Consider the following 27,409-nt stretch of genomic DNA (forward strand, 5'->3'; position numbering starts at 1 on the left):
GTTGTGTTGCGTGAGAGTATATACATTAATACAAGTCTATACTACTCCTCTCCCTACTCTCTCACATCAGCACCAAAGGCAAAGCAAGGAAGGCCAAACTGAAGAACTGAACCAAATTCTACTTCCACAGGAAACAGTGACTAAGACTAATCAGTACATTACCTAATCCCATAGTTTCCTTTTGGAAACTTGCACTCTCAGAATACAGCCATGAAAACTACATAGCAGCTTCAGAGTACATTAAGAACTACACTCATATTTTATCAAATCAATTATACATTTTCTTTTGCTCTCCACACAATCAGTAAGAGAAAAATTTTAAACAGCAGATATGAAACCTGTGGCTCAGACATGACCTCTTCTGGAATCTCTCAGGTCCTCAGGAATCTGGTCTAAGAATGGCAGGCAACTGTTTAGGCTTCAGTCATTTCTATTCTAGGGTTGCTCTAGGCAACATTTGTGTTTCTTTACACAGAAGTCTGGAAAAAAAGATGGCTAAATGTTTTATTCAATTTATTCATCCTGAGAGGCTGAACATAAGGGACAGTAATCAAAATGCTGAGCTATACAAAAATAACCAGTATTAGAACAGAGAGCTCATCTATTTATTTTCACTTTAAAATTGTTATTTGATCCATGGAAGATAAATGGATACGTTTGCTATCTGATACCAGTTCACAATAAGGCTTATGTTTATCACATATGGCTTATTAGAGAATTGAAGTGTTGGCTGAACTGAATTCTTGATAGCTATTAACCAGCTGGACCATCTTGTCACTTGGCTCAGATGCCTCATTAAAAGTTTTGAAGCTCATGTCAATTATCATTTTGCACTGAATTGATTGCTTTGTCAGTGAATGGGAAGGTACATCCAATCATCTCAGTAAAATTTTACTATTAAAATCCAGTTCTCCATTCAGGGGTCATAATACAGCAGGGAAAAAAGCCTCCACAACCCATTCTGGTTACCTTACCGATTTATTAACTCATTGCATCAAAACAGCAACTGTATCTCTTTTTGTTTCACGTACTTCTGTACGACCCTATGAGTCCTTTTATGAGTAGATACACATCTAGAACATTAGGGTGAACCCTTAACCAATTCTGATAAAGGCAAATCAATTTAGGGTATCAAAAACATACTACGATTCTCTGTACTTCACAAAGCTACTGGTGAAGGGGAAGAGTTAGCTACATCCACTTTTCAGTACACTGAAAAGTTGCATCAATATGCTGGTTGAAAACCACACAGAAGTGTCAAGATGACTCCAAAGATTTACTAATAACAATCAAAATAGAAGGTACACAAGAACTAGTAATGTTCCTGCGCCTCTGACTTGTTCCCTTGCAAAAATTCCAGCAAAAAGCCTAGAGGCAATAAACTTAAATTACCTACACAAGTATTTAAGCAGTCCCTGCAAGGCTGCCCCCTGTGCTCCTCCAGTTGTAAAATGAACTCATATCAGCCTACAGTACACATTAGCTCCAAGTATACATGGAACATCAGTACCTATATCACATATGCAGCTTGAGTATACTAGAGTAGTTATTCTTCTCAGCTTTGCCACTTTTTCTGCAAACACATCCAAAAAAAGTACTTCATTTAATGTACAAAAGTGGATTACTACCAGTTATGACAGGATGACTTAAGAAGTGTAGGCCAAGTGCTGGCAGCCAACAGAAAATCCTTACAATAATCACTAGAGAACTCCATGCCAGACATCTCTCGTTCGGAGACAGATCTTTCATTCAGTGATCCTTCAGGGATTCATCTTAAAGTCTCAAATAATTGCCAGGTGTTCTGCATGTTCTTGCAAGATAGACAATATCAAAAAGTGATCTCATGTAGTGAAAGACTAAAGAGTTCCAGAAACAGTGGGTTTTATAGGGTGACCAAAATTTGCACTCTAGATGAGGTCTCAGGAATACCTTGCGTAAATACTAGCATTAGTACTAGCATTTCACAAACATTAAAGTCTTAAAACACGCTGGAGGAGCACTTCTTTATTATTTTAAGCCTCTACATGCATGATGCAGTCTTCCTGTGACCTACCAGTATGCTCATCTTCAGCTCAGGCTTCTCATAAAGGGAAGCAGTAATACCTGACAGGTTGACTTATGAAATCAGGTTCTTGCATCACCTGCATGCTTACTGTAGACCTTCGCAATAATACCATATACATTAGAGACACCTATGTTTACAATGCACCACATATGTCTTCCTTAGCAAACACCCTAAAAGATGTAGAACTAAAAAGCTACTCACAAAGTCAGAAATATTTCAGACAGTATCAAGTCTACCTCTAATATGCAAATTTAAAAATATGCACAGAGCAAGGAAATCAAGCATAGTTGAGTCAGGAGCCAGGAAAAAAACACTCAAACATCTAACAGTAGGCAAGTGGTAGGATGAACAACTATGAATACTGGCATGAGCATCCAAAAGCATAATTGGTTTTACAGTTTAACCCTGAATAATTTTAAAATTAGTTAAAATATTAGACAAAACAGTGTAATTGAAATGCAGATGGAGGGACCAATCAGGTCCTATTATATAAAGCAACACAAGATACAATATATAAAAACAGTGAGTGTTTTGCCATACAGTAAATCAAGGTAATAATATGCACACCTTGGACATAAAACGACTATCATTACAAAAGTTGAAGAAAAAAATTTAAGTGTTGGATTGACCTGCAAGAAAGGGCTTTGACAACTAAAATTTAGTGTTGTACAACAGTTGAGATGAAAGAACATCAACAAAGTAATCTCCAAGGTGATCCAAAGCAAAGAGCTAAGAGTGCTAGAGGAAGTTTTCAATGAATATTCAGGATTTTTTCCTTGGAATTTGGGGGCTACATATGTTAATACTGCCATTGGCAAGGTTATTCAGTATTATACTAAGTTTTTCTTCTGAATAATGCTACTGGGAATATTCTGCACTGCCAGAAGACTAAACATGACCTAGAAGACCTCAGATACTCACCACAACCTATCTATGAATCAGCTATTCAAACTGTTACAGCTTATGCAAAAAGTGTGTTTCTCATTACATTGTGCTTTAGTCACATACTGTCTGTCCTTGGTCTGGTGCCACTTTATTTCAATTGTTTGAACAGGAACACTGAAGGAATTTCTTGAAGACATATTATAACGTCTGAGGATGTCAATGGTCCAACAAGCCTACCTTAAATGGGTAATCGCAACCTATAACACGCTTCCCTGTTTTCAGTTTACCTCCTGCTTTGTCACACTGAAGAACTCTACCTGCAGTTCAAGATTATTTTTAGCTGTGAAGAGTATCATCCAAAAAAAAAAGTTTTTTTAAAAAAAATCAAATACTTTTTCCCTACAGCAAAATATCTGATGCTCTGTGCATCATATACCGAAACTATTAATGATTAATCATGTTTAACACTGAAAAAGCTTCCTTAGCCAAAAAGTCATCCAAAACCACTCTAAGCACTATCACTTCATCTAAGAGACGCTCTTACATGTTCAGCAAGTCTGCAAACACAAGAAGCCATGGAAACTGGAATTAAAAGCAGCTTGTCAGAAAGCCGCACAGGTGTCCTGCTACTGCATCTCTTGCTTCAGCAGCAGTAACTACATTTCTGTGAGGATAAGAGTGGGTGGGTTGATTTGAGACATTGCATATTTCTGTTTAAATTACATTTCTTGCCCTACCACACAACCCCAAACAACATCCCAGTAAAACAATTTTCATTAAGCTAAAGACAGTACCATAAAGATAACAGACACTCAGATCCAGTTTTAGTTTCAAATCCAGTAGTCACTACTTTAACAAGCACACAGACTTTCTCTTGCTAGAAAGATCAGTCAAGAAATTATCTTTCCCCACTCTTGAGACAACCGAGGCTACAAAAGACCCCTTTTTCGCAGGCAGAGATGGGATTGAGACAGATCTCTGGACAGATACCTAATGGAGAAGACACATTCATTTTGAAAATAAGAGCCTTCTGTCCAGCTACCAGGCAACAGGATGTGAGTGGAAGCAGGATGAAGTTTACATAAGCAGCAGTCTGGAAGCACCTGGGAATCAGTTCCTTTCCCCATCCTCTGTTGCCACTCCTACACTTTCTTCAATTAACTCAGAAACAACTCAAGTACCAAGACAAACTTTCCAATTAAAATTCTGATGTTTGAGTGCTTAGTATCTAGAGATATTGATGAGAACATCACCAATTCATTCTGAATAATTTCAGGTAGCTTTGCATTTTTTTCTCTTTAAGATCCTACCACTACAACATAAAATAATTTTTCCACAGTATGGCTACAGTCCAAATAGAGACTTCAGTACTTTCAATGGACAGCTGTGTGAAACAGTCTCTTGGGAGTCCAATTCTAAGACAGCTTTTGCTAGGGTGTCAAAAAGTGGAAGTGTCATTAAGACAAGAAAATTCTTAAGACTGTTTTCTTGTTACCACCACGTGGGTTTGTGTTTACAGCTTCAAGTTTCTTAGTTTGGGCCACAAAATTAAATTCTTATAAAAGAGGCAGAGAGGGAAGATAAGTACTTTATTCATTCCTAGTTTTCTATTTGTTTATCAAAAATGACAGCCAAGTGTTATCACCTGCTGCTGCAGCACCTGGGAAACATTGGAAATAAGCTTCAGTAGCCGGCAATAATATCAGAATACAGAGTAACAAGTTTTAAAACTCAAAATTTATGATCAACTGCACCAGCATCAATACTTAACAGCCTGCAATTGTGAAAGAGGAACAAGACTAACAGGCTGTCCGATAAGCAGGATCTGGACAGATGAATCACAGGCTCAGTTACAGTCCTATCTTCAAAGCTGTTAGCAGGCTGAAAAATTTACAAACAGGCTTCTTCAAAATGAGTTGCAACACATCTGCCCATCAAAAACAGACATTCCCCCTTGTGATTTCACTTTGCAAGTAATAAAATCCAGACTGCACTGCAAACAAAGAACTGCAGTTCCTCCCCCCCACCAGCTTGCTCTTGCTCTGAGCACTTTGGCTACAGAGGCTGCTAGCTTTTTGATGCTATTTTAATCTCTCCTGTGCTTCCAACACATGTTGAATCTCACAGAAACTTTGTCATTTGCTATTTCCAAGTCTGCTTTCTCAGATAGACGTGATCCATACTTAGCCACCTTCTGTTGAAGGTTCACATAACCAATCCAGTTTGACTTTCCACCTGCAGAGCAAATTAATGCTCAATACAACCCAAACCAAGATAGCCTGAGCACTTTCAACATACTAAATTGCTGACTCAGTTCAAACGGCTCCATTTCAGAATTAGTCACATATATAACGCTGTAAGGATGGAAACTGAAATTTGTCCCACTATGAACTCTTCTTATCTCAACTGACTTCAGTATGCTTGCATCTAAATAAGGACTTCACAAGAGATCTATTGGCAGTGATCAGCTTTGTTGAAATCGGATGCTTTTCTCCAAAATTCATGCTCTCTCCAAAGACAGACAGTGGAATGGGATGGTATCATAAGAACATGGTGAAATCTTAGGACCACAGAGACTACAGCTACTAGTACTCATAATTTCTTTTTAAAAAACTGGAGGGAACAATTTCTAGGTAATCCAAGGGATAACTGCCTTTTCCTATTATAAGCTCCTGTCAGCCCTTCCTTCCAAAGTACTTTCAAGTTTCCACCTTCCAGGAGGGGCAAACAACATTAGACATAGCACAGACCTGGCTCTGAGCTAATTAAAAAGGAATTCCCATACAATGTGCTAGATACTAACCACTAGAACTAAAAGCAGTCAAGTACTACTCTGATCACAGCTATGTTTAGACTGTTTAGCTTTTTGCACTTGTTTCATTTACATACATTTCTTTGGACTTTTATTTTTCCCCTCCCCCTGCACAATCACAACTACTATCTGAAAAACAACAACGACAACAAACACCACACACTCCACCACCACAGACATTTCTCTAACTCTGCAGTCTGTATAGCAACAGTGTTTGCTGGTGGCTCTGTTTCACTTAAACCCAGAACATCAAGAGTTCAGCTTTATGTGAAAAATCCAAAAGGTATTTAAGAGGCCAAACTGTAAACTTACAAACTCCTGTATTTTAAAATACATTAGACAGAAAAGGATACAGATAATTGCCAAATCCAGTAAATATATATATTCCACTCTATCCATATCATTTTTCCTTCAAGGCTTGTGGGAAAGGAGACAGATTTTTGACAAAGGCATTTGCTTTAAAAATGCTTTTTAAAATTCTCTTTGCAAGATCGAAATTTACTGTAACTAAAGTCACTTCAGCAGTTTCACAGAAGTTTGCATCAGACTTAACTACAACATACCAGTACCAAAGCTAGTTCTCCATCATTTGACCACTGAGGTTAATAGCTGCAGTCTGCTGCTTCTGCAAAAATAGAGGCTGCTGTTCCACAAAAGATTTTCTACTTAAAAGCTTCAATTCCTAGTCCTCCAGAGAACCTTATGCTCTCATCAAGCAAGCCATTTCTGAGGATATTAAACTTGACTAGCTTAAACAGTTGCAACACAAACAAGGGAACAGAATGACATTGTACAGCTTTCTATCTTGCACTTCCCATCCTGAGGGTTTGACTTGCACATGCTATACAAAAAGTAATTACACATTTATAAAGCATAAAGCCAACATGCATTGTAAGTCAAACAAACTGCCTGCTATGGCATCATATGGATGCTAACACAGGCTACTGGCAGGGTAGAACACTGATCAAGTCTTTAAAGTTTAAAAAAGATACAGTTTCCAAGAAAAAAAAGTCACTTATTTAAAAGATTATCTGAACACTATTTACTTGACAAACCCCCTGTCTCAACACTGCTTTTAGGTCTCTGCTTCACAGCTCTGAAGTACAAAAGCTTAAGGTACCAATGGATGCAACAAAGCATGTTCTTTTCTCTGAGGCACCTGTACCATCTTTACTGAAGCTTCTTAAACAACTAAGCTCAAGACGGATACCTGGCTTGCCAACTTGCAGCCCAGGTGGTTAAGGTACACACCAGTCAGGCAACTGAAAGCAGGATCTTAAGATAGGAATGATATTTAAGTGGTGGTACCTAATGTATTAGTTCCATGTGTCATGGCGAAGAATTTAGAAGCAGATGACCACTATGTAAATATAGAGCATTACCAACACATTTCTTCCAAAGACAGCTTGCAAAATTACAGACCATTGCAAACCCAAACTCCAGGAAAGTTATATACTTATGCTATAGAGCTGACTTCTCAATCTGCTTGATTGACCATGCAGTCCAAAAAGTGCAGTAACTGGGTCCAGTAAGCAGCTTCCTAACACTGATTGAGTGAACCATGTTCACACTGTCAAGAGGAAAAAAAAATATGTTGACATTCATGTTAAGCACATGCTTCACCTGCACTGCACTAATTCAGAGTATTACAACAATATACACAACTGATTTCACAGTTCTGGGCTCTCAGACAGACTCTTTTCATTTCACTACAGTCCAGGTGAGACAAAGTTTATTGCAATAATATTTCCAGTGACTGACAAGGCTAGAGCTCATCTAGAAGGAGATATATGTTGTCCCTTAGATTAAGGTCAGCAGTTCTACTGAAGGAATTCAGCCCATCATGAACATGAAAGACAAGTATGCAAATTTTCATGCTTTCAGAAGAAGCAAAATAGGAATCAACTTGCATATTATACCAACTGATCAGTGGTAATACAAAGAAATTCAGCCATATACACGTTAATAATCCTTTTAACCATTGTTTTAGACATTTTCACCAAGTCTTGCACTGAACATTCAGATACTAAATTGTTGTGGTAGGATTTTTGCCAGCAATGCCTTGAGGGGCTGCAAAAGAAAGTAAGATGTCTCTTCATGTCACTTCACTCAAAGAACACCCTGAAATTAGTTCTCTTTTGCAACTTCTTCTCACTGCTACTATAGTTGGATTTAGTTATTCAGTACAAGAGCATACTGAAAAGAGCTAACAGCAGCTATTGCTCCATTTGCAGATCCTTTTCTGAATAAAATCAGAAAACAATGCTCTATAGGTTGTATTTTCTAAAGCACAAAACTCCAAACATAAGACATGAAGCTCATCATTTGAACTACTATTTACTAACTGCAGAATATGTTTTCTATCCAAAGGTCCACAGCTGCAATATCCCAATTAGATTTGCAATAAATCCAGTGGGTAAATTCACTTCTTAGAAGAAGTTAAGAGGAAACAGCAAGGTAGTCCATCTGCACTTGAAATCCACAACCTGTAAGGCACAATAACCTAATATTGCCACAGATCAGTAACAAGGATGGAAAGTAACTGCAGTGCCACTCGAATCTACTGGTAAGTTTTCTTCTCTCCTTAAGTTTCCTCTGCATCACTTCTTTCAGGGAAAGTGGCATACTTGTCATGGAATAACCAGTTGGGTCCCCACAGTGAGCTTACACAATATCATTAGTGCTAGTCAGACATTGAGTTAGAAGCCAGTATAACAAGACAGATGAAACCAAGAATCCTCACCCAATCAAACTTTTTTTTCCATAGATGCTACAGCAGGAATCATGTAGGAACACCAGAGAAGACAAAAATCATGGCAAGTACTTCAACAGGAACAAGGCATGGGGGGAAATAAATAAATAAAACCACCACACACACACAACCATATTTGCAGTCTCCAAGTTATACCATTACTAGTCACTAGTCCTATTAGATACTCTGGGATAATGTGGGCACATGGCTAGATGCAAATACCCCCTGCACTTCCACCATTTAGGAAGAACTAAAAACCAAACAATGCAACAGACACAAATACTTACGAAAAAGTGAAACTAAACTGATAAAAATATAAATTAATTCAGCTCAGTTTCCCGAATAAGACAGTTGACCCCTCTTATCTTTGAAGAACGTGTCCCAAGATGTGATAAAGTGCATAGCACTGCGACCCTTGATCTCTGCTTGACAGAAGTTGTCATTCAAGGCTCAAGATATTTTGCTACCCCACCACATCTAAGAGACTGTTAAAAACCCAAAAAAGACAGTCAGGCAAACAGCTATACTTGCTATTTCCAAGGGCACACATTGATGACTCCCAGACTCTCAAACTGTAAACCTGACACTAAACTATAAAGAGGCCATTCAGATGAGGTTCCAGATGGAAGATTTCCTAGTGCTTTGACACCAAAGCAAGAGATCACGTGCCAATATATTAGGGGGGGGGGCGGGGGGTGGAAATCAACATTTTTCAGAAGGACCTATTCCAGACAACCTATTTTATAGAAAGTCAAAACAGGGAGAATTGAAGTCCATCATGATTCTGAAGCGAGGAAGTTGCAGACTTTTTAACATTAACATATCTATTCAGAAGTACTATTGATACGTCAATAAAAAGCACACTCTCAGTTCCCATCGTCTAGACCAACCACATGGATTCAAACACAATAGAAGTTTTCACTGAAGGACGCGTGTCATTCAAAGGACACAAAATCCACACTAAAGGACTCCACGACAGCTTCAGCCTCCCTAACTCCCACCAAACTCCACAGACCTCTGGAGCTGCAAATCACCTCTCTCATACCAGCTGCAAGGGCTTCTATTGCACATGTACTGTGTTAGTGAATTCTACAAGCCAGAAGAAAACCATTCCTGAAACACAACATACCTGGAAGCAAAAGTGAGATCTATTCAGACAAAGACTCTACCAGACAATGGTTTAGGGTTTTGGAGGCTACTTTTGGTTTGGCTTTTTTGAGTTTGCTGAGGCCCAAAGAGACTAGGAGCTAACAGTGTGGTCAATTGTATTTATTGTTCCATTGTATAAAAGTGTTAAATATAGACATGAAATGTATCTAAGTACTCCTTTGAACTAGAAGGCTTTTTAGAGCAGTAAGAACAACTCCTCTCAAGGTTCAAGAAATAGGCATTTCAACTAAAACACGGGCATTTCCCTGGGTTTTTTTTTTGGTTGGGTCTTTTGATTTTTTTGGTGGTGGTGGTGGTGGTTTTTTTGATTGGTTGGGGTTTTTGTTAGCACAAGTCTGTAGTTATTGCAAATTTTTGTTTTATTTCTAATTCAGTTTCAGGCCTATACACTGCAGTGTTCACTACTAAAGAACTACAACTTCGCTTTACATTAGTTTTCTGCAGAGCAGCTCTTCTAAGTTAATGACCATACCCATTCTCCCATTAAAGTGGGTTGTTTGTTTTGGGTTGGTTTTTTTTCCAGTCATGTACTTAGCACTCAAGTTTTTTTATGGCACTTTGTTTCACATTAAGCTCAGCAGCCCATGCAACACATTGCCTTTTGCAACCAAATAGCCAATGGTCATTGGCAGACTTCCACTCCCCCTTTCTCAATATTATTGGAATAAATCAAGGCTCATTTGCACATAGATGGCAGCAAAACCCCTCTGCAACCTGCAAAGTCAAGTTAACTCCCTTAATTATCAGTGTCAAGTAGATTTACTATGGATCTTATTACACTTGATTCATTGTTAGCTAAGATCACATCAGGTATCTCAGGTTTTTTGCTAGAAATCCATATTCAAACACAGACTGAGGATTATCAAATGGCCAAAAGACCACCAAGTAATAGTCTGGAGAAATGTTCTTACTTAATAAAACTAAAAAAGGAAAGGAGGTAATTAGAAGATTTCGGAGCAATGCTTTTAGCTACTTTAGGAATAGTAAAATCCAGCATCAGTGGCTGAAACATTAATATAAGAGGACTTTGTAATACTCCAGAAGAAGAATTATAACTTCAGTTTAAAAAGGAATTTGCATTTAAGTGGTTCAACTTCATTTCTTCTTCTTTCAATGAGTCTAAAACTGTTTCTAATGGTTTCACATTACAGCTATATTTCAAGTTCGAGTAATGTTTACAGCCCTCTAAACTAACAATTTGGTCACCAACTTGTGATCCCAGTGACTCCTGATAAAACTCACAGCTGTTGGACTGAGTATTTATATATGAAACAACTGACGTATTTCCATCTGGTCTTCATGACAAGAGGATGACTACATATAATGGCAAATCACTACTCCTTCCAAACAAAACTCAGGGAAGAGGAAAGGGAAACTGCTGAGTTGGACTGCCCTTGACCCACAACACAAACAGACAACTCAGCTGTCACTTGTGTTTTGGTCATCTGAGAAGCAGCAGAAGGTATATCTGAAATGAGACACTATTCAGCTGAAGCTCCATCTAGTCCATGGAGTTTTTTTTTTCCTTCCTGGAAAGAGATTTGGCTTGAGAAGCGGGGAGGGGGAAGGCGAGAGTATAAGGCAAATTCCCAAGAGAACTGTAAGCACATTTCCATGGATAAGATTGATTTACCAGCTGGAAAATCTAAGTTTGGAAGATGGCAGCTCCAGGAGTCAAAATTTAAATGCAGGTTTTAACCATACTCTTTAATCTTTTATATAGAGTAGCCAAAGACAGACAGAGGTACAAAATCTGCTTCATTCCAGAGGGCAGGGGATGAGAAAAAAAATTCCTCGTTTTGCCTGATGGCTTATATAGGGAACACAGGAGGATTCAGGAAGGCCAAAGTTAGAAAATAAAGCAAAAAAGCAACATTGGCAATGACTGATACAGTGTTTTGTTGGAGGGGGAGGAATGAGAATACTTCCTGAACAGGTAAGAAGCAAGAACAATTACCATTCCCACACAGGAACAAGAAAAACAAAAGATACCATTTCCCTGCATATTATTGCCAGAGAAGATAAGGACAGAAGTCAAAGGGAAAGTGGAAAATATTTTTCTACATCATCAACCAAGTCATTCTTTCCATTCTAATTCCAATGCCAACTTCCTCAGATTTCATACTCCTCTTAAGTGACAAAATGTACTTAAAACATCATCACGCTTCTAGCCTGCTGCCTTTTATCTGCACTCATCCACACCAACCCAGTTAACATGCATATCAGCTGAGTCATTATCTGGTATTTATCAGTGATTTTACATAGAGTAGGGGCATTCCATCAAATTTTACAAGTCTACCCAAACCATGTGGTTTGTTACAAAAAGTTAAAGATCAGAAGCTGAGAAACATATACTCTTGTATGTGATACAACAGTAAAACCACACAAGCAGCATACTTCAGAAATTCAGTATTATCTTATAAGCTGCCACATTAGAAGCCACAACTGTTTTCTGACAGAGGTCAAACCACTAAGGAACTGTAGTGAAGCAAACCCTCAGTTAAACAATTTAGAACACCAACCAGTAATTTGCAATAATAGCAAATAACAGAGGCTACCACAAAAAGAATTTTGGGAATTATTTTACTGATGTTGAAAGTACAGCTAGCTGCTTTAGCACAGCTGATCCTGGCATACTTCCTTTGGTTAGCCCAGCCTAATGCAAAGCTACTTAAGCTTTCTTCACAAACCCGAACCATTTCTTTGCTTTACCATTTGAGAAACTTACTGTTTGCACTAGAGTTAGTTTTCATATCTGAAAAAGAGCTACCTGCATTCTTGCAGATTCTTCTGAATCAGTTTATCAGCAAGCTCAAATTCAAATCCTACCACTTAGATGGTTTAGAATCTAAGGACGCTTTCTCCCAGATGACAAGGAATATTCAGATTTTAAAGTATATCTTTAAAAACAGATTCAGAAAGCTTTCTAGAATAGCTAATCACGTCCCACTAGCTAGGCCACAGATGCTGTTTTGGGATAGAACACAGAATCACAGAAACATCTAAGTTGGAAGATATCTTTAAAATCATTGAGTCCAATCCGTAAACCTCACACTGTCTCTTCAGTTCCAAAAAAACTCATCTAAATTATGGTCAAAAAGTTTTACCTTTGAGACTAAACGCGTAGGTTTAACATTATCACAAAATACTAAAAACCCCACAAAAAGTAGCAACAAAATGCTCATCGTGACTGGCTGCTGCCCTTATAAACCTCAAAGTCTGAATACATGCATAAAATTACTTGTTCATGTAAGTTACACATATGTTTAATCCACGTCTGTAAAAAACTGAGAAACTGAAGTATGCCAACAGGAGAATACAGAGGGAGGTATTTGGCAAAAAACAATAAACTTTAATACAAATACTAATGATACTTTACGAACTAGCCACTCATAGCAACGGAAATTTTCAGAATCGATTCATTGTTTAAATTTGCCTTGTCCCAAAACCTAAAAATTCATGTCATGTACATCCTAAGAAACAAGTCTTTTTTTGCTATTCCTCACCTTTATCTTGTAAATGCCTTTTCAACTTTTAAAGTTCCTTAGAAGAAACCACTTAATTCCACAGATTACTGACAGATTTAAGAGTCTCCAATACCAATAAATCAAACTTCAATTCTGTTTAGCTTTCTGGGATTCACCAAATTTGAGATGCAAGATTTCATACTGGATGGGAGGAAGAAAAAAAAATTTTTTTGAACCCTAGTTCCAAGATACAGACAACGAAACTGACTATTTTTCCTATTTTAATTAAGTGTTGTCATATACATTTAGTCATGCTCAGTTGCATTGATGTGCTGTAATTTGTGCTGTATTACTACCCTCTCCATACATACAGAGTTCCACAACAAGCCCTATATCCCATTTGATGCACCTATGCAAGCACCTTGGAAAATCTAGGGACATGAACTATAAGAAAAATGACCAGTCTGTCAAAAAAAGAAAAAAAAAGAAAGTGAACAATATATTAAGCTATATTAGTCTAATCTGACTGTTTCAAGTTTTGCCTTAGATGCATACTAACTGAATAAATCAAGAAACTTATGTGGACAAAATTGTTTCAATCACAAACACCCAGATAGATGGGACAAGTTATAGACTATAGGACCATTCTCAAAAGGTTGCATTACAATCTAAAGCAACTGGAAATATTGTTCTCCTACACAGACAGAAAAAAAAATGCAGTCCCTAAACAACAGGATGTTAACTACTTACTTGTTCTGTATATAAAACTTACTTCAAGCACAAATTCAACTCGAACTAGAATTCCCTGGGATCTCGTCATTTTCTACAAACACAAGATGACTACAACTTGAGAGGCCAAAATTCCTCATTCTTACTCCTCAGAATTCTCTTTTGGGTTTTTTTTTTTTCCGCAACCACCAAAAAGCACTGAGCCTTCAAGCAGGTAGTCTACAAAGCCAAAGGGAGCCCGTAGGAAACACATGCATGTTTTCCTAGAGGTAACCTGAGTATTAAAGACAGTTTTTAAATGATAGATCTTCAGGTATAGACCATATACAATCTAGTAAAGTACTACGGCATTGAAGTCTTCAGCAGCAACCCAGAGTCTCTTCACTATTGGGCTCTGTTGTTTGGGGTTTTGTTTTGGTTTGGGTTTTTCTTCATCTCTTTGGTTTTTTTGTGTGTGTGGGTTTTGTGGGCATTTTTGTTTGAGTTTTTTCTGTTGTTCTGGGTTTTGTTTGTTAGGTTTTTTTTCTGTTCCTGAGGGTAAATACTGAACCTCTCAGATATGTTCAGGCTTGTGTAACAAGATCAGCAAAAGGTATCATACCATCACCTGAACTGGCTCACAGTTGCCATCAAGAGGCAGAAAAATTCAAATTTAAGTGTGTAATTTCCGCCACCCTCCCCCACCCAGGTAGAGACAACCTGAAATGCATTTAGCTTTTGAGCCAGTTGTCTGCAGAAAAAGAGCTCAAGCTGCATACAAAGGAAGCAGACAAAAACCACAGAAAAAAACATTCTAAAACTAAAGACTTATTTTTGTATCAGACATTTCTGCAGTTTCACCATTTTTAGTACACTGTTCCTGGAAAACCTAACAACTCACTAAACCCCAAATCGCAATAAATGCAAATAAAAAACATGCCCCCAAATGCCAGTCTACATACTGTTAATATCTACTTGTCTACATCCAGAAAGGGCAACATAAAAAAAAAAAGAAAAAAAAAATCACTTTTCAGACAGTATTTCTAACTGTAGGATACTTGTCTGAATGGACTGCTTCTCAACAACTCCCCCAAGTTTAGTCTCACTTATCATATTTTTTCTTTAGGGAAGACTCAAAGACTCTGAGTCCAGGCCAGCTATAGCAAACCAGAGCACACTGAGTTAGCATCTTGCATTTTTATATAGATACACAACTTACATTTCCCAAATGAAAGTATACTGTAAGCAGCTGAAGAAAGAGACAAACCAAAAATAGTTTTATGTTGGAAAATATCAGTAGGAATAAAAGCCTCACTAAAAAGCAGCAGATTTGAAAACGGACTTGGTAACATTTTGCCACACTTCAGCAAAACCTGCTAATGGTTCAGAAATTGCCATTAACAGATGTATATTACATAAGCATAGGCAGATTTGCAGATCCTTAAAATAATAAGCCTGGATTGCTGAAGCTTTTAATAGCAATATTTGTGGGTTATTGTTTGTATGTCATCAGTCTTTGCCAGGATAGAAGCAGTCAAAATACATTCAGATTGGGGTCATAAACTTGCCAGCAAGTCAGCAAAGCAGAAACAAGTCACAAAGTTACCCTAAAAGAATAAAATGTCCAAAGAAAACTGGGTAATACCATCACTTGGATACTCTTAAACTATGATGAGACTGCATTAACTGGCCAAAACAAGATTAAATGCACTTTATTGTTAGTATCAACTTAGTACTATCTCCTGTTTAGCTCAGCATTCCTATATAGTTGTTTCAGAGTTACTCCAATTACAAAGAGATCAGTATTCTTATTCTTCCCAAATTCTTCTACAAGGTGATAATAAGCTCTCAATCAGTTAAGGATTTTTTTTTCCACTTGTAGCTTTTTGCTTTGTTGCTAGCCCCAAATCCGCTAACAGAACTCACTATCTTCAGCTACTGATATAATGAAATTAGGAATGTCTGAAACCATCCAGATGAAAAAGATGATCCAGAATAGCTAAACAGGAACAAAGCTTCTCCCTTACATAAAGGGTCTAATAAAGCTTATTTTCCACACCATCTGCTGTCCTAAAGCATAAAAATGTTCAGTGTATAGTTATAGTTTTATCAATAACTGCTTATCAACACTTCTCAAACTTGCAAAAACTTCCTCTTTGTTTTAATCTCACTGGTAATATGCTAAAAGGAGTCCTCATGAAATTAAAAGACTTGAAAACCACCATAGTGATCTTGTCCTGAGAACATATACTCCAGAGAACTGCTGCCCAGACTAGTGCCAATAGATGAACCAGATGATTGCAGAATCATATTCTTGGGCATACTGAGTACAAAAACAAATGGTATCCCCTGCTTTAAAACACACAGCCCTGGCTAAAGCATTAGTTCCAGTGTCATTGACACATCATTTAAAAGCTCATAGATATTTCAGTTACAAGACAGATGGTCAACAAGAATAAACATACTTCCTGCAGGATTTCTAAACTAAGAATGCAGGTAGCAATCCCCAAAAAATCTGTTTATACCTAAAATGATAAATCCAAGCTTGGAAAGTTTGCCTCCTCAAGTAATTTAGAATGAGTTATCCTTGTAAAAACTTCTTACTGCTTTATATAGTTATTAATACTTAAAACAACTTATGGAAGACAAAAAAACACCGACACAAGTCTATTTTTTAGCAGGCTGAAGTTTCATTTGCTGAAAAATAAACTAAGAGCATGCCAACTTGCTTGTGAGCCACGCGAAGTAACATACCGCTAGGAATTACCCAGGCAAATCCGGAAGTGCTTTAGAATAATCTGGGTATGTGCAATGCACCTGTCATCGTCCGGTGAAAAGTTCAGAATATGTTCGAGAACCAAATCTGAATTCTTCTGTTCACTGTATTGCATCCCGGGTTTTGGGTTTGTCTTTTTTTTTTTTTTTTTTTTTTTTTTTTTTTTTTTTTTACACTCTGGCTTATTAGAAAAAAGATGACTTGGCAACACCCGTGATGATCTTGTTGAAGTATCTCCTCCTGGATTAAGAGGATAACATCACATGGCACAGATCATTAACACAAAGTTTATCTTTTGCTGCATGGAGTTAAGGAATATTCTGCAGGTTGTGGCCACAAAACAAGGAGAAAGTACCCTTTCTCAAGGATGACCTCAAGAGAGCCACAGGTTCAATCCCAGTCACCCCTTCACTTCCCCTGGCTCTCCCAAGGGGAATAATGAGGGCAACAAAAACCACACATTGAGAAACACTGGTATGACAATTTCTAAATCTGTCGAGGAAGTTGGAAGTAAGGCAGAAAGAAGGATATCTGTAGTATCTTGACCAGAGACATTCAAACACTGTTTGACTTTCAGTACATAGCCTGAATCATTCTCAGTCAGCTAAAAGGAAGCCCTGGGGACCATAAGCAGCTTCCACAAAAATACTTACAAAGCCAGTATAAGAAGTTGAGTCTCATTTGTTAGGAGGAGAATTTTAACATCGTATTTCAAAAGATTTTCAGATACCTCATGTTAGACAAAAGCCTTCAGCTACTTTGAGAAACCAATTTTCAAGAAGCACTACAAATGCAGCTATTTAGAATAGGAAACATTTCAAGTATACTAGAAAAGCATTTTTCCAGACATAGAGGGAACACATCATGATCAAGTTAAAACCATGGAATCATTATCTCAAGTTTTAAGAGTTGAAAACACTAACTTTTTACCATTTGCTATTAAAAAAAACCCCACACATGCTCTGCCAAGAGAAAGTCTTATGCCTAGCTGCAGAAGTGCTGCAAACTTCCACGACATTTGCTCTTTTCCTTATAACTCAAATGTTACAGCCACTATGTCTGCATTTCCATTTTTCATAAGTAATAACTCTCAAGACAACCTTGCAAATGTGAACTTAAAGATTGAAACAGAAAAATACTCAACTTTTATTTCAACTCAACCATGATTTGGAAGAACCAATTAGTGACCTCAAAAAAAAGCTTGCTAATCTTTACAGGAAGCGAGAGTTTCTGAAGAGATGCATGACAGGAAGCATCGAGGCTGCCACTGCTTAGCAAACTTTGCCACATACAGTATCAAGAATCTGGGTGACAGAATTGTGCTGTTTAACAAGCTGCTGGTATGAAACAAACAAACAAACAAAAAAAGAAAACAAAAATAAAAACAATGACAAAATAAGAAAAAGGACATGTGGCCCAGAGAGAAGTTGCTAACCAAAAGGTACTGAATCTACACTGCACTGTGCACTGCATCCATGGAGACTATCACAGATCTATTACTGCTTGTTTTATTTATCACTCTGCTCAACAGCTCTCAAAGGACTCTATTCAGGATGTCTCCAGGGAGTTTCATCAGGTGGGGTTTTTTTTTCCTCCACTTTCAAAGAAATATTATAGTCCTAATACTATTTCTTAGACCTCAAAAATTTACTTATGAAGTTAAGCGTTTTTATTTTAAACTACAACAGCCCAAAACAAATCTCATTTAAGAGATCTAATTCAGCAGCTCTCAAACCCACCTGAACCAGCAAATAAGAACCTGTTTATTTACATAAGAAATGCTGCATTTTCTGAATGTACTCATCCGATTATTTTTATTGCCTCACAACCAGCCAGTTACAAATTGAACCACAGCCACCTCCAAAACTGATATCCTTTTGAGGTAAGATTATTTTCCTAAGTAGAAGTCTCCTAACAGCTGCAGCTCCAGAATGTACTTTAAAGCTCCTTTCTCTCTTTCAGGGTCACCTTTGTAAAGTCTGAGGGAGCCCTACCACTGTTTAAACTTCTGCAGGTAATTAGTCTGGCTCCTTTCCCATGTCATTTATCAAGCTGTCAATTGTATCAATTACAGCAGAAACACTCAGGAATATGGCTAGTTTTTGTTCTTTAGCCAAAGGAGAAGTTTTCACATCAGAGATCTGAAGCCAGTAACTACCAGTAACTTGTTCTGCTCTACGACATGAAAAAAAACAACAAAAAAATTTAGACTTCACTGTACAGAATTTCAAGCTCCCTATGTATCCACACTTGAAGACACTTGGAAATACAGCGTAACCTGAAAGGGTTATAAACAGATTATACACTTACAGTTTTACATGTTTTTGTTTTCAATACTTTGGAATTTGTAGCGCTGAGAACAGAAGAAGAGCTAATAAGGAAAGAATGATGTTTATAGAGATTGTCACGTACCTGTATTAACCTATATTTGTGACCATTATGCATCTGACCCAGATGCAGTCATCGAGGGGATGCACATTGCTGCTGTGACAGTAGTTGTAGCCACATACAGTTATTCTCAGACTAGTAGGGTATTTTAAACACTGATGTGAAGTACAAGGTAGGCAAGGGAGTCACCATATTGGATTAGACTTGAGCTTGATCCCTTTCAGTAAAAGTTTTATAAAATATATTCTAAAATATTCAAAATAAAACCACAGTTAGAGCTTTCAAAGAACATATATTTGTTTCAGGATGCTTATTATTCTTCCAAAACTAGCAGAATATAATAATTTTCCAGTAGCACTTAACAGACATATAATTCCAGATACACACTCCTCAGCTTTCCCTCACTGCACAAATGTTTCGATATGCTTTTCCATTTTGCTTTAATGCAGCCATACAATTGTGCATCAGAGCTAGTATCTTTGCAGCCAGGCCTCCTAGTAAGCAATATGCAACCAGCTTTAAAAAAAAAAAACAACACACACCAAACTACAGGACGCCACAGTTATGTGATACAAGACCTTTTTTGGTTGTCAGACTTGAACGTGCATCTTCTCTAACATTCCTAGCTCAGTCTAAAAAGCAAAGAAGTTTTTAAGACTTATACTTTGACTTCAGTAAGCTGATATTTATCATGGTGAGCCTGCAGCAGAGTCTATACTCCAGAGTAGATAAACTACATTCCACTGTTGTCTGCTGACCTAAAAAAATCAGTATTAAATATAGCTTTAAGTCTAAGAGATAAAGACTGGTATAGTCAAACCTGAAGTGTCACTAAAAGTGAAGATATACATCATACCCAAGCAACTTCCTGTATTGTCGGTTTCAAGTTAACTTCTATACATTGTTACACTCAGAAAAATTCTGACATATGGAAATAAGATTTAGCACCTCACTACTTCCTGTAATAAAGTCATGACCAGTTGCATTTTTACCAGAGCACAATACAGAATCTCATGGTTCACATTTGGTTATGGCATTATTGTTGTTCTCAACTGTTTTTTTCATTTCTACTGCCTATGTAAAGAAAAATCCATTTGTAAGTTGGAGTACCTGTACACTACACTTTGTCCATAGTTAACGGTCTGCAAAAGAATTGCATACGTGTAACCTACACGAGTTTATTACTCAGAAGATTTATAATTAAAGGTAACCAAACTCACATTCAGCTTCCCCTTAAAGTAGTAATGAGTACGACATAGTCTTCTTGCACCACTTTCAGCTCTCAAACTCATTTCTTATCCCCAGAAACTCTACCTCACTTAGGGAGAGCCCTCAACCTCCTTTTACCCTTCAGCAGCTCACATGAAGCCAGAGTAAGAATGGCAAAGTGACATACAGCAAGAAGATGCATTTGTGAACTGTAACTGCTGACTGACCAACCTACCCTTTCTGTCAAAGAAATGCAAAGGACAGGAGCGACATGGCACACCCCAGACAAACAGTGCTGTTCTCCAGTGGACACAGTTTACCTGGCATGCATTTTCAACTAATGTAAATATCTTTCTAATAAGTTTCTAAATCATGCCTCCTCTAAGAGAAGACAATGTCCAAATGAAAGACGACACATCTTCAAATGCCTGACAAATACACAGTTCAAAGGAGAATCCAATTTACCTTCCATCTCATCAAGCGCACTTGAATATTTGAAAGTTATTAATTTGTGTAACAGAATCCAGAGCAACAATTGTAGATACAAGATTCTGCAGTCCAGCAAGTGACTGCACCACCCTGCATTGTTAGGTAAACCAAAAATTAAATTACTGTCTTGTGTTAAAACCAACTCAAACAGGGGATGACACATTACCCCTAAGATTTAGCTTCTATGGTCAACTATGTGACTCTTGCTACCTTTGGTAAAGCAGTATTATTTTGCATAGATAAACTTTATGTAACAGGAAAAGGCATCGCATTTTAGCCACAATCTTACCTGAACTGTACAGAGGTGACAAGAGACTCACTGCTCAGAAATGTAATTTAAAAGACTAACCAGTAACAACTGTACAGGAAGAGTTATTTTAAATTAAAGTAGAAAACAGTGGTAATAACCACTTTTTGTCAACTTCTACCTACTTAAAGACCATTAAAGCAGTAACCCTAACTACTGCTTCACACAACTTAGGAGATGTGCTAATGACAACAGTAGGAGGCACACTTGACTCAGAAGAACCAGAGTTGAGATGAATATATACAATGGGAACAAAAGTGTTTGAAGGCTAACTACACTAACAATTCCCTTGCAGTAACTGAAGCTGAGCACTGGCCCTACGCATTTGCTGTTGAGCTCACAGCTCTACTAAGCTCACGGCAGGGCAGGTATTTCACATTTAAATACCTGCATCCAATATTCAAGTTAGCTTCAGTTACAATTTGCTTCATATAGACAGGCCACAAAGTAAACTAGGATAGTACATCAGTCTCATCTTTGTTAGGATTCTGTTACACATTTATAAGTAACCTTAAAACACTCAATTCCTTCAAATCTTCCTATCTTCCACAGATCAAGAAAAACTAGAGTCTTGGCCAGGACCTCCCTCGCGGAAAATACTAAGAACATCATTAGGTCACCCACAGAATTTTAGCTCTTTCTCCTTCTATTTCCTCCACAGTTCAGTACATAAGTGTAAGGGGCATCATGATATTCTCCAGAGTATCAGCAGCAACTTGGAAACCCAAGCTGCATTTGCTAAACGGCACCCAGACTCCCTTTGAAAGAAAGCATATTGATCTTCTCAGATTCTACACCTTATCACTACAGAACACGTACATAAAAATTAGGCATAGTTGCATTATTCAGCATTAAAAAGTCATTCCGCCAGAGACTATCACAAAACCTTCAGTAGTGTCCTCAACCCACAAGATTTCTACTACAGAACTTGCTCCAACATTTAAACAGTGTAGTTTTACTGAGCTGAAAGCAGCTGGCACCTTGCTTCCTTCCAAACAGTAGAGATTTTAAAGAAACTGAAGCATTTGAAGTATGCTAGAAAAGCCTTAAAAGACATACGCCCAAAGCCTCTGCAAAAGTACGAACTGTTCTCACCCCATTCTGTTATATATCTTGCAATCAAGAACTGTGATACACCTTTATCAACTTTGGACAAGCCACGAGAGGAACAAGTTACTCTGCATAATCATGCTAAGCAGCCTCATTCCAGCAGCATTACAGTAGCACTGTTTAGGAGACTCTAGAGAGGTGGGACACCTAGGACGCCTATGTTTGCTATCGTGAATACAGAGAAGAAAAGCTCTGCTATTGCTAAGGAACATTATTTCAAGACAAATAAAAGTAACCATCAGTTAGTTATGGTTAGCGCAATATAGCACAAAGAAAATAATTCACATTTCTGTGATAAAATAATTATGCTTTGAAGGTTCACCAATCCTCAAACCATGGCATTTTGGAAAAGCAACGACACCTTGATTTCAGTCCATCTTTGGGAATCCAGATTGTATTTTGATATAAATCACACATAACAAGTATCACTAACCTGTCAACAACTATATTTTCCTAGATAAAGAAGAGGAAGTACCCCTCATGCCAATAAATACCAAGTTTCTCCTTTTGTTTCTAGACACAAACAATAAGCCAGGACTTAATCTTTAAATATTCTACTAGCTGTGGAGTCTAGCTCCCTTAGCAAATACTTTTAACAGCTATAAAATTTCTATTGTCATTTCAAACTTGTCATTTTGTATGCAGTCTCCTTAGGAGAGGAAAACTACAGCCTTAAAAATAATTTAACTCACAAGGCACTCCTCTAGTATAGTTAAACTCCAAGCAAAACATCAAATATTTCCCTCTTACAAATATTTTCATTCATGCTTTTTACAATGTCATTTTAAACACCACTCATTAAATTCTTCAACCAACTGAAAGCTTAGCAACATACTCTTCATAAATAAGCTTCTTTATTAAATTACTTGAAAGAAGGTGCCCTTTTAACCAGTTTGTCCACGTGGTACTGATGATGTTTAAGACACTTCAACAGAGTCAATGTTAGCAAAAAATGACAGATGCCAAACTGACATTAGTTTCTGATCAGTAAGTAAAGTGTGCAGATTAAAATGGATCTCGGGGGTTAAAGTCAAGGAACTCCAAAATTGCAAAGATAAAAATTTCAAATAGAAGTCATACCATTTTGGTGGATTACTAATCTCTCAGTTCAAACTGCATACAAAAAGCTTAAGTCGAGCCCAACACTGGACCATTTCACTTTAATTTTAAAATCAATGCTCAAAAGACCACAACAGCAAGTACATAGCTAGCACAGAAGAGCAGAGAATGCTTAAGGGTCACAAAGAAAATTGGAAGCTTACTTCCACAGTCAGTAAGCATAGAATAATGGCAGTAACATAATGAACCAAGACACTGGTAGAATGCTTGAGCAATGACCCAAAAGCAAATATGAATACAAATTGAGAAATCCCTAAATAAATCCTCTCAGTTTGACTGGAATAGATACAAAATTGCTTTTGAGAAGGAAAAAGTTTTGGTGCAGTTACTGCAGTCACCTGTGACTAACTAACTGCTTAAAAACCCCACAAAGACTTCTGGGATTTTGACCCCATGCTCTTTTGTGTGCCCTAAATTAGATGGGAACACACACAACAATAAAGCCACCCTACATAAACTCCCTCTATGGATTGCACTGAAACACAACACTTGAAAACAAGCACTATCCTTTTAATTTAATGCTGGGGCTTTGAAAACAAACTAGTACACCAGGTATCTGATCCTGGTACTCCAGGCTCTTCCCAATTCTTTTAAGGTTGTTGCACAGCAACCTGCATCCTGGCTGTACAAGCTCTGACTCATATGGAACTGAGGGTGTTCCTGTCATTGTTAGACAGGGCTTCTACAGAACTCTGGCTTTGCTCGGGCTGGGAACTTCATAGAAGAGTAGTGTCTTAGGCCAGTTTAATCCACCAGTCATTTGGAAAGGTTAAATTTCAGGGTTTGTTTTTACTTTTTTTTTTTTTTAAGCTTGAGAAAAGAAACAATTACTTTCTTCCTTTCCTTGTGCCTGTATCAAATGTAGATCTCTAAAACTTACAACGAAAAAAACAGCTTTGTAAAACTAAATGATGTGATGCGCTACATCACTCTGGCTATATTCTAGGGTTACCTCCTACAAGAATCCACTGCTACAAACACGCAAAATGTCTATGAAATTAACATTTCAATTTTTTTAAAGAAAAACATCTAAACGAACTTTGAAAAATTAAGGCTAGCTCAAGCTGACATTCACTAACACATTTTCCCTCAGCATCCCTGAAGCTGTGTATAAGTGTTTTAACAATCCTCCAAGCAACCTTTTGGAGGCATAAAATGCAAGACACTGTAAGAAACAGAACTTTATTACATTTTCTGATTATAAAGCTAAAAAACTCTTCAGAGCACAGTGTACTTAAAAAAATTAAAAGGCAAACTGACTCCAAGGAAAGGCTGCACTTTTCTTCCAAAGAAGTGCCTCAGGTAAGGTCTGCAGTTCCCTGCCTGAATAAAGCAGGCCTCCAGTTGATGTAGCACACAGCCTAGCACCTGGGAGAGTGACTGTGCTTTGGTAATTCAAAATTTTCATTTATTTTACCTGCAGCTCACACCAGGCAACTTCCACAGTGGTTTCCGTATCCAGTCCTTTATACACAGTTTTGAAAGAGCCTCTTCCAATCTCGATGTCAAACTTCAGGAAGCGGCCATCCGGGGAGAAGCCCACTGCCTTGGTCTCAAGCTCTTCGATGTCTTCCTGCTGTGTTCTCCGCTCCTCAAATTCCCGGCTGGCAGCTGAGGCGCTTCCAGCGGCACTGGTGGGAGGTAGCGCGGTTGCCTCATCCTCCTCCTCCTTGGGTAGCAGTGGGGCAGCATCCTTCGTGGCAGCAGGCTCCTGAGGAGACTGTCCTTCGAGGGGAAGTGGGGCAGGCGGCGGCGGCTGCTGCAGCAGCGAGGGGGCCTGGGTGGCACTGACAGCGATGCAAGAGATCCGGCTGGCACACTCGGGAGGAGAGACCAACGGAGCAGCGCTGCCTCCCGAGACAGGGGCCGAGGGCGCTGCGGGCTGCAAGCTGGGTAGCTCCAAGGCCGTAGCGTTGGAGTCGCAGATCACGCTACGGCGGAAGAAGCGGTGCTCGGTGGCTGCCGCCCCTCGGCTGTCCTTGTCCATGGTGTGGCGGCGGCGCCGGTACTCCTCACTACGGCCCCCGTTCCCTGCTCCGCCGCCTGCTCCACCGGCCGCGGAGGCTCCGTGGTCGGAAGCGGCGGTTCCCAGCTTTTCCCCGATGGAGCTGTCCGAGCTGGAACCGTTCTTAGGAGGCGGCGGCGGGGGAGCCAGGAAGCGAGGGGCCGGGGTGCCGCTGTCTGCGGCGCCCCCCGACATCATGCCCCGGGGGAGCGCTGCTAGGGCGAGGCGGCGGCGGCGGGGGGGAGGCGAGGGAAGGGGCCGGTCACTGAGCGGGGAGCGCGCCTGTCCGCGGCTGCCGTTGCAGCTGCAACAGAGGAGGGTCCCAAGGGCTCCTTACGGCGGAGCTGGGAGGCGGCTGCTGGCGAGGCTGGGCCGGCGGGGTGGGTCCCCGGTCAGTGTCTGCATCCATCCTGCAGCGGGGAGCCGGGCAGCGGGGCCGACATGGAGCACCGGGAGCGGAGACAGGGCGAGGGGACGTGGGCAGCGAGGGGAGAAAAAGCCCAAGCGCCGGGCCCGGGCGGGGCGGGAGGCGCCCCGAGGCGGGTTCCCGACCGAGGAGAAGCCGGTGCCTCACCCGGCTACTTACAGGCGAGGGGAGCGCGCTACAATTACTCCTCGGCGATGGGAAGAAAGCGGAGCGGGCCGGGGCGCCCCCGGAGCCCTGTGAGGAGAGGAGGGGAAGGTGCCGGGAGGCGAGGCGGGGAGAGGGGGGCAGGCCCCGCACGCCGGCCGCGAAGGAAGCTGCCGCGCTCAGTCACTCGCACCGGGCGGGGGGAGGCCTGGGCAGGCCCAGCGCCCTCGCCCCGGCGAGGGAGCAGGGAAAGGGGACCCCGGGGCTCAGCCCCGCCTCACAGGGGCGCCCATGGCGGCCGCGGCCTCCACCCCGGCAGGCAGCCACCGCCCGCGCGCGGCCGGGCCGCGCTCCCTCCAACAGCAGCAGCGGCCGCCGCTGCCTCGCACGGAGCCGGAAGCCCTCCTCTTGCCCCCCGCCCGCGGCTCGCAGCCTCGCCTCACCGGGGGCCGCCCGTCACCACCACCACCACCGCCGCCGCCGCCACAGGTGAGCCGAGTCCGGGTGGCGCCCCAGCGCCGCGGCGGGGAGGAGGGAGCCGGAGCCGCCGCGGCCGCCCCAGGGACGTCTCCGCGCTAAATGGCGACGAGAGCCCGAAACCGACACACAGGAGAGGGGGGGATGGGCCAGCGCCGCCGGCCACGCCCCCTTCCGCGCCCGCCCTGCGCACGCGCCGGGGAAGCGGCTCGCCCCCCCTCCCCCCACCCCGCAGCCTCGGGGAGGCGGCGGCTCCCGTCATGCACCGCGCCGCGCGCGGAGCCTCACGGGAGTTGTAGTTTCCGGTGGTGGCCGGGGGGCTCGCTGGGCCGGGGCGGGGGAGCCCACCCCAGTTTCCCCTCGGGGAAAGGAGGAACGAGACGCCTCGCCTACCCGGGGCTGGGGGAAATCAATGCGGTGCCGGGGAGCGAGGCTGCCCCCCCCAACTCCTGCTTTTGTCAAAGCGGGGCGGCGGCGGGGAGCGCAGCCGCCTCCTCCTGCCCCCGCCCGGCCCTCAGGGAGGCCTGGGCCACAAGAGGTTGCGAAGGTGCTGGGGCTGCACCCATTGCTTGTTTCTTCAAGTCCTGCGTTACACCTACTTAGTATATTAAAGGTTTAGCTTTATTTTTTCAAACAGCCTTTAAAATTCTTTACCGTTGTGGGCAACGATAACTCCATCAACATGAGAAGTGTAGGAACAAATGAGGGTTTGGGTTTTCCCTTGATTTAGGCCATGTGAAGAGGCATTAATTGGTCAGGTGACCCAAAACCAAAAATAACTGCCATGTAAAGGTGCAATCTCCTTCGTTTAAAATAAACGGAATTTGCAACCTTCGCCCTGAAAACGATCATTATTCTCCAGCCGTTTCAGTCATGGCTGCTGCCCCTGAGCCAAGACTGTTCAGCAAGGGCCCACACGGATGCCGACACAAATCGGGAACTTTCAGGTTAAAAAAGCAATGGCACACACAAGTCATCTACTATATTTATACCGTGTTCCTCTTTTGTATTAATAAACCAAAACCAAGCAGCTCTTACAAGAGTAGTCTTTAGAAGTCAACAGGAATGTACTGAAGGTGGAACAAATGATTTGGTACCA

The 27,409-nt window shown here is 40.4% G+C and overlaps 1 protein-coding gene across 12 annotated transcripts in view; it reads right to left on the reverse strand.

Moving 5' to 3' along the window:
• WNK1 (WNK lysine deficient protein kinase 1) overlaps window positions 1-26,436 on the reverse strand; it is a 107,418-nt gene extending 80,982 nt beyond the window's left edge. For all 12 annotated transcript variants that reach the window (XM_065626909.1, XM_065626911.1, XM_065626910.1 and 9 more), the window contains exon 1: window positions 24,675-26,436. In XM_065626909.1, the coding sequence (XP_065482981.1) occupies window positions 24,675-25,460 (786 nt within the window). In that variant the 5' untranslated portion in view covers window positions 25,461-26,436. The remainder of the gene's footprint in view (window positions 1-24,674) is intronic.
• Between the last annotated feature and the right edge of the window lie 973 nt (window positions 26,437-27,409).

The sequence above is a fragment of the Caloenas nicobarica genome, chromosome 1, assembly GCF_036013445.1.
Source record: "Caloenas nicobarica isolate bCalNic1 chromosome 1, bCalNic1.hap1, whole genome shotgun sequence".
In the NCBI taxonomy this organism is placed as follows: Eukaryota; Metazoa; Chordata; class Aves; order Columbiformes; family Columbidae; genus Caloenas; species Caloenas nicobarica.